This window comes from Juglans microcarpa x Juglans regia, chromosome 1S (genome assembly GCF_004785595.1).
Source record: "Juglans microcarpa x Juglans regia isolate MS1-56 chromosome 1S, Jm3101_v1.0, whole genome shotgun sequence".
Taxonomy (NCBI): Eukaryota; Viridiplantae; Streptophyta; class Magnoliopsida; order Fagales; family Juglandaceae; genus Juglans; species Juglans microcarpa x Juglans regia.
In genome coordinates this window covers 22,950,660-22,959,513 of record NC_054595.1, presented here as the reverse complement: position 1 = coordinate 22,959,513, position 8,854 = coordinate 22,950,660, and the positions used below count along the sequence as shown (strand labels likewise).

Sequence of the window (8,854 nt, the reverse complement as noted above, 5' to 3'; positions counted from 1 at the left end):
GTGATATAATCAGATTGACGTGTGATAATCGTATCGAAGACATTTAATTCTTCAATTAAAAGTTATCAAGTTATTTATAACATTATTACAAGTTAAACGAGGCTTAAGTCATTAAAAAGAATCGATGTTCAAGTCATATGATTTCTTAATACTTGTCAAAAAAATTCATATGGTTTCTGTCTTTCTGAAAGAGTTCGTAGTTCCCTTGTTTGTCAAAACAAAAAAGGAAAAGAAAATAAAAAACGATTAAAGACGTAGAGACTTCATCGAGGTTATGCATGAAAAACAAGAAACTGCTGGTGCAAGCTATAGGGATTGATTTCAAGTACCATAAATCACATATGATCATCCAAGATACAATCTGACCAAAAGGCCCGGGGGGAAACAGTCCAACATAAAAATAGAAAAAAAAAAAAAATGAAGTGAGGTGTTGCCTTGGGGAAATATTTATAGACCCAAATTCCTCGTTCCCAATAATGAGACCTTCAAGTTTCAGAACAATGGATGCATGCCACTTTCAATATTTAATTTCTCGAAACAATATTAATGGATTCCACTTTCGGAACATGAACTGGGAACTCATGAATCTCATCCATCCAAGGACTCTTCTCTTTAGCCGGATCAATGGTCTTCAATGCACGCCATACAGCACTGTTACATTTAAATCCCGAACCGAAAGCAATCTGCCATGTCCGATCACCCTTCCTGATCCTACCCTTAGCCTCAGAGTAAGCCAACTCATACCACAAAGAACTGCTAGAAGTGTTCCCAAACCTATTAAGAGTCATTCTCGATGGCTCCATATGCCAGTCAGTGAGCTCAAGGTTCTTTTCTAACTCATCTAGCACTGCTCTCCCTCCTGCATGAATGCAGAAGTGCTCGAAAGCGAGCTTAAAATCTGGAATATAGGGCTTAAGTTTCATTTTAAGAATTTTCCTTCCCACCAAAGTCGCAAAAAATAGCAGTTGTTCGGACATGGGAAGGACCAAAGGCCCGAGTGTGGTGATGTTGGTTTTGAGGGCTTCTCCGGCCACAGCCATTAGGTCTTTAGAGAGCGAGACACCAATTCTTTTGGTTTCGTCCTCTCTTTGTAAGACACAATTGTAACACTTGTCATCGGAACCCTTGTGGGTGCGTACCGTGTGGACGAGTTGGTATTTTGAACGGCGGCGATCAGACGATCGGTTGGATAGGAGGATGGCTGCGCCGCCCATGCGGAAGAGGCAATTCGAGACCAGCATTGACCGGTCGTTGCCAAAGTACCAGTTGAGAGTGATGTTCTCCATGCTCACTACTAGGGCATAAGAGTTGGGGTGCACCTATAGTAAGTTGAAAATTAGGTTGATCATGAGGGTTTAGGTTAATTAAGAATATATAATAAACTTATGAAGCTAACTAATTAATTAGAGCATGCAACTCCTCCCTTCATATATATATATATATATATTGTTTAGCAGCTTATTGATCATGAGCAATTGCAAGTGAATAGTATTACATATACTTATAGTTTTACTTATACTTTTACTTACAAGACTCATTTTGTTAACTTTATTTTAAAATTTAAATTTTATGATTTTCAACGTATCAATAACTGACATGTGGAGAAGTAAGTTTTCTTAAGTACATTCATTATTTTTCATTACAAAAAGCTCTTCCCTCACGTAGATATATATTCAGATATATATATATATATATATATATATATTTACTAAAGTAGCACATGCAATACTATTGGAGATATATAGTTATTAATTAAGCATTTATTAAGAAGAAACGTGTACACAAGGGTAAGGTGCATGGCCGGTGAAATATGAAATGTCTTGGCTATATAAATAGGAAATAGGATCAGTAGACGTAGTAGTGTATTAATAATGCGCTTCTTGGGACCAAGTAGTATCGGGTTTATTGAATGGGAATTATTGTGACGGTACGTCGACATGCACATTTATTGGAGGAGGCCGTTGGAGGATCAGGCTGATTAATTATATGTTGCGACCTAACATCTTTTAACATGTCATGCCATGCACACCCAAAACCAGCTGGCCAGATATATATTTATATATCTGTACATGTGTGTAGACCCCAAACCAGCAAGACAATACCATATTATCTTTAGTTAAAAGTGGTTTATATATTATTTATTTATTTGTATATATTATAGGAAAAACCTATATATTCCTATCAAGAATACCCACCGAGACGACTAGATACTCATTGTACTATTTTTTTTAAGTGTTAAATGTAATTACGAAAAATTTACTTCTTCACATCTCAGTTATTGATATATTAAAAATCATGAAATTTAAAATTTTAAAAAAAAACTAATAAAATAAGTCTTGTAAGTAAAAGTGTAAATACATTATGTTGCACAACTTTTTTTTTTTTTACTTAATTATTAAGAAAATATTTTTTAATGGCTTTGTGAATTTTTTTTTAAATGTTTAAGTGGTTTAAAAATATGTATGGAAAAAAAGTATAAATAAAAGAAAAGAAAATTACATGCTCGACGAGGATTCTCGGTGGACATAGCAGGAATCTAATATTATGTATCTCAATAATATAGCTAGATGATATTATTGAAGTTTTAGAGCATGCCATGAGATTTTGCACATCCATGATCATGAATTTATAATTAGCTCTGAATAACTTCTTTTTTTTGGTTAAATCCAATATTAAACATTAATTAGGTATATGTCATAGCCTAGAATTAATGTAAAGAATTAATGATAATTAACAAAATGAAAATGAAAAAAAATAGAGAGTAATTACTGACCTGTAGCAGCTGTTTAGCAAGGTCTATAGAAATAAGCCCAGCACTGCAACCCATACCACCCAGATTATAGCTCAAAATGTTCCCTCTGAGCTTGTAGTGATTCACAATCATGGCGGACAGCGACGGAGTTGGATTAAACAAGCTACAATTCACCACAAGAATCCCTATATCCTTAGCCCTCACTCCCGTCTTTCCCAAAAGCTCATCAATGGCTCCGAACATCACGGTCTCGGCCTCCTTCCTTGCCTCCGCCATGCAGGGATTGGGCGGGACTCTCAATACTGCCTCCGGCAAGTAGGTCTTCTGGCCCAGCCCTGACCTCTCCAAAATCTTTTTTTGAAAGGCCAAGTTTTCCTCTGAAAAACTCCCGGTTAGAGTAGATCTTTCCATGAAAATCTCCCTAGTGCACTTTCGCTCCTGTTCCGGCTTGTAACACGCGAAGTTTACGAGGTAAACTTTTCTGGGACGGCTCGTAAAGTAGAGGGTGGCGAAGAAAACCATCAGACATGAGCAGACAGTCACCGAGACAAAATGGAACTTTAAGTTCTGCCATAAATGGACGAATTCTTCGACAGTGAATGTTGAGAGATGAGCCGAAGCTATGCCCAGCAGCGGCAAAAGCAAGAGATACATGGCGTTGGAGATTAGGTAGTGGTACCCGAGCTTCACATACTTGAGTCTAACGGATAAGAGAAAGTTAGGGAGCTTGTTTTTCTTTTCCACAGGAGCTTGAACCGAAATCGATTCAGTTCCCGGGTTTGGTTTCCTCTCATCCGCCATAGTAGTTGATCTTGATCAAAATAAAGCTCTTGGGATAAAGCTTCCGGACAAGAGAAAAATGGGCATGCAATAGAAGGGAAAACAGGGGAAAGAGACGAGAACAAATTAAGGAGTCAGGCTGAAGAATTTAGATGATATGAAAAGCGTAACCCAAACCCAGAAATACAGTGAAATTTAAAGAATAATGCTGAACTATATAATATGCATGTGATCAGAGGGGGGGCCAAGATATTGCAAAAACCAATGCCCTGCGAAGATGGAGGTGGAGCAACATTTAAAGGAGTTGGAGAGAGAGAGAGAGAGAGAGAGGATGCTAAGTGCAACCACCCCAACGAACTTTTGATGTTTAAGCCGAAGGGGCATTGAATATGCCAACCAGGTCAAGAAGGATGCACTGGGTTTCGTGGAAACAGTGAACATCTGAGCTACCATGTAATTACTGATCTCTTGCAATTCTTAGGGTATACCCCCACATTTCACCATGTATATCGCCATGTCTTGTACGTGTTGCGGTAGTACGTGTCAGATCATATTGAATGAGGGCCCTTGATAATGGACCATATATGTAGCTCAACCTATTTTATTCAAGTTTCAAAGATAAATAAATAAATAAATAAACCACTTTTTTATACTGTCAAAGTATATATATGTTCCTAAACTATCATTAATTCCTTTTTTCTTGATGATCGATCATGCATATATATAAAAATCATTATACAGGCCATCAGAATGGATCCAAATACCTGCATCAAATTCATTGTTACCAAACTATTTACATCATTTTATATTTTTCCAATATAGCACTCATATTTCTCTATAATTATATATATGTGTGTGGAAAATGCTAAATTAAAGAAAAACTTACAAAAAAAAACTTACTTCTCCACGTGTAAGTTATTGATACGTTAAAAATCATAAAATTTGAATTTCAAAAAAAAAATTAACAAAATGAATCTTGTAAGTAAAACTGTAAATACATGTAACACTACTCTATATATATATATAATTGAGGACAAAGTATGTATGTTATTTGAAAAACAATACCATGCACGTCGGGCCAACAGTACTAATCCAATACCTTTTCTAGTTACAATTATTATTTTTAATAATCCAATATGGTGATCATCCCCAAACTATTTTTTGGACGAAATCATCTCCAAATTACCAACTACTTGGCATGCATAATCTTAGCACTGCACTAATCCAACAAGATCAGTACTGTAGTACATAAGTAATGCGGCATTACTATTATGTGGTTCATGTATTATCCAAGCGCATGCATCCACAATAATTATTTGTACATGAAATCCTCGATGATCTCGAAAGTATGCAACCTTTTGAAAAAGAAAAAAGAAAAGCCAACTTCATAAAATTAAAACAAATCATTTTTTTTTTAAATGGGGTTTACCTTTTTTAGAGGGTTGCCCCGGACTTGCACTTATATATAGATCAACTTATGAATTGCTGCATAACTCATAAAATTTATAACCTAATGAAACCACCTCACCCTATATTCTAATATTATTTACTAGCCCAAGCTAGTTTTCAGCTATGTTAATGTCGTACGACGTATGTAGTAATATATGATCAGGCAAATTAACCATAATACTTTCGATCTGTTTAATATATTAATGTTTGGGAAAAGTTTAAACTCTGTCTCAACTCATAATCGGAAAACCAATCATGGCATATATACCTTACCGCGTAGGTGTTACAGACATATATACATGCATGTGACCTTAGACGGTCAAGTTAATGAACTTATATATATGTGCGTCTATCATGTATATATATCCACAGCAGCTTGTCGATCTGTATAAAGCTGCCTTTGTGATCTGTGCTTGTACTGATCAGTGGATGATCGATCAGGTGTGTCTTAACTCCTCTTTCTCCTATAAGCAGGAGTAGGCCAGCTTGCAAATTAAAGATAAAAATGGAGTCCTCATTTTCGAGCTAAAACATGCAAGCTGTCTTTGGGTTATTGATTGGGATGCTTGTAACTGTATATATATCATATATATATATATATATAGATATCTATATATATATACACATACATACATACATACATACATATATATCTGCGAGCGGTAGATGCATGCTGCAGCCTGATGATCGATGATGATGATGCATTCATGTCACAATTAACGCATATTAATTTATATGCAGGTAGATAGCGAAGGATGGCGGTTCGGAAGTGGCATTGATGATAGCAGAGCAGTGGATGCATGCCTGGAAATGTGTATGAATCGTTGGTCAATCTCTCATTTAATTCATAATTGGTTTCCCTACCAACTAGCCTTTGCGCTAGTAACTTACTATTTTACTCATCCTAGCTAGTCTGCCTGCCTCCCTCCCTCCCTCCCCCATGCCTCATGCCCCTCCTGCTCTGATCATCTTTTTGAGTCTGCTTCTCAATATCTCATTTAAATTAAAGCTACCCTTAAACCAGAAGCTCCATTTGATGGTTAATTCATTAGAAATACAAGATTCAGAACATAAATCAAGACATGAGAAAACACCGGCCTAGCTCAAGTACTAATAGAAAGAGACTCCTTTCTGAACTTGAATTTTATGAAAGGTAAATTGTAATTGGTTAAGGGATGGCTTTAAGGGTGCATGCCCCGTGTGATCCAGATCAGGTACTCCGTCTTGGGCTTTAGCTGGTCTGATCCTCAAAGTTCAAACTTTTCAAACAATATCACGCAAAAGAATTAGCTAGCTACATCCATCGATCATAGCGTATTCAAATATATATAGTTTTGTCACTTTGTGGCATCACCCCTTTGACAGATAACCCAGCTATTAAGTATTAACAAATAAATTTTAATTGTCGCGCGATTTGTCGTAGCCGATTCAGTTTGATGATTTCATCAAAAGGGAAAGAAAGGAAGAAAAGTAGAAAAAGTAGGCCATCCATGGCCGAGGACAGTTGGGAGGAAGGAGCTCATGGTCCCACTCATTTATAGTCATTTGCCATTTGCCATTTGCCATTTGGGTAATTTTAGATAACCTAAATATATATATATATATATATATATATATTAAAAAAAAATGCCATTGATTGGAGGTATTGCTGCGTATGAAGCAGAGACTTATGCATGGCATTTCTGAAAGAAATATAGCTAACGTGCAGTGAACGTAGACCAAGTGGCTGGCCTGGTTATAACTTATGTAATATATGGGACTGTTGACAGGTGTGAACTGAGTTAATTTGTTGCCCTCCCAACTTTGACCTCCATACATACAAACTCTCTCTCTCTCTCTCTCTCTATATATATATATATATTAATGCCTTAAGTTTGAATAGTCGATTCAACAAATTAAAGTGTACGTACGAACCATTCCGGCCAGTCTCTTAAATGCTTAAAACTTCCAACCAATTTCTCACCAATTTCTTAGCAAGTTGGGACGACGTTCGCGTTTGGATATATATAGTTAATTCGATAGAGCACCACTTACGTACGCATGCACAGGTATTCACTAGTCATAATTTCTTTATATATATCTCCTTTGGCAGCTAGCTCATGTACATACGTACGTGCTCTACGTATTCTCTATAGAATATACATACCATGTACGCGGTATATATGCATAGGTCATGATGGCGTTTGCTCACCGCATGCAAAAATATAACCACATGCATTTCTCACTTATTACTATATATATATAATATTGATATATATATCATGATGATGGAACCAGGATCTTAATTACTACGATAAAAATTGATAAATTATGATCCACTTAGGGTTGGAACAAATCATAAGTTTTATATTCTTTCTGATTATTCCAAATAAACTACAAACCCTTATATTTATAGTCATGCACTCCTGAACATATACGAAAATCTACTGCTATTCTACTAAAAATAACAATCGTATTCCTATTCTAATTAGAATAACAATCTTAACTGACATGAACTAGTTTAAAGCAATAAAACAACTGCAGACAGTCATGATAATAACTCTTTTTACTCTAATTAAATAATAACTCTTCCCAGAATAAAACACAACTTCGTGAACTGATCACTTTGCAGCTTCTCCCCTTCGTAGTAGACAGCTTTCAAGTTCCGTTTCCATCACACGAGTACTCACATCTCACGTATACGAGTGAATCAAATTTAAACTGACACGTTGACTTGTATTAATATATAATATTCGTGAAAGAATTGTACGCGTGCTAATAATAATTCTCTTGATTGTTGTCATGAGTACAGTGTTGCTGATCAATGTCTGTCCAGCGCTAGCCTGCAACAATATGGTTGGATTTGGATTCCTGACTCCTGGCTTATAAATAGCAAGTAATTGGGAACTTCAATTGATCTTGCATGCATGCCAAGTAGTACTTAACCCATATATTCTAATTAATCCTGTCTAGCTGGCTACTCCCTTAATCATGTCTCGATCGATCCTAAATGGCCTATTATTTCTACGAAATAGAACAGAATTAACCAGCTTGGAGGCCAAAAGTAAGAATTAAACCAAAAACAAGACAATATTATATTACGTGCCCTCGAATTTAAGGTAATAACGTTCCTGAATCCACACGTACGTACACGTTGGTACGTCCCTCCTCTTATGATTCCAAAGGTAATTTTACTGGTTTTTGTAAGTCAACGTAAAGTTAATTATAAATAGAGCATTAGAAAGTTATAAGAATAATGATGTTCATATTATTTTATAACTCATTAATTAATTTACAACCAACTAATGCGCGTGATAGTGTCATTTATTAGAAGCATTAAAATTTATTTGATTTGAATTCCCCATTTTACAATGTCATTTATTTAAAATAAAGTTATAATTAAAGGGTTATAGATTTATAGATTTTAGACCTACATCACAAAACTTTTTTATAAAAATAAATTTACAAATTGACATGACTTCATGTATTTAGCTTTTTTTTTTAATTTTTTCCTCTCAATCATAATGATCATGTACATCTTAAACTAGGGGATTCTTAGTGTGGCGCCCCCAATCCCCCTTATATAAATACACAGGGATCGAGACGCCAGGATGGTGACAACACGGTCACACATCCCAACGAAGTGCCAGTGTGTGTACATGCAACAGTGTTCAAATAAAATAACGCAGCGGATAGTCAACTAAGTACCAGAATTTAATTACAATCAAACATCAGTAAAGATTTAAATAGCAGTTATACAGTCATCCATAAAATAATTTACAATAGTTTTAAATGTACAAACGAGTGATCCCAGATCACTCCTCAGGCGGAGCCGTCTCCTCAGGCTCGCCCTCCTCCTCCTCATCAGCATCAAAATCTGCGACACCACAAAAT

At 35.8% G+C, this 8,854-nt stretch overlaps 1 protein-coding gene across 1 annotated transcript; it reads right to left on the bottom strand.

Moving 5' to 3' along the window:
* Positions 1-272: 272 nt before the first annotated feature.
* LOC121245857 (3-ketoacyl-CoA synthase 11-like) lies at positions 273-3,869 on the bottom strand. Its single transcript, XM_041143746.1, has 2 exons — positions 2,774-3,869; positions 273-1,319 (listed from the first exon to the last, which is right to left on the bottom strand). The coding sequence occupies exons 1-2, from the start codon at positions 3,551-3,553 to the stop codon at positions 525-527; spliced, it is 1,575 nt and encodes a 524-aa protein (XP_040999680.1). The 5' UTR covers positions 3,554-3,869; the 3' UTR covers positions 273-524.
* Between the last annotated feature and the right edge of the window lie 4,985 nt (positions 3,870-8,854).

Bases quoted from the DNA above. Each gene is read 5' to 3' on its own strand.
- LOC121245857 (XM_041143746.1), bottom strand. From the start codon at position 3,553: ATGGCGGATGAGAGGAAACCAAACCCGGGAACTGAATCGATTTCGGTT. The intron at 1,320-2,773 runs GTCAGTAATTAC...AACTTACTATAG, and splicing joins TTGCTAAACAGCTGCTACAG to GTGCACCCCAACTCTTATGC.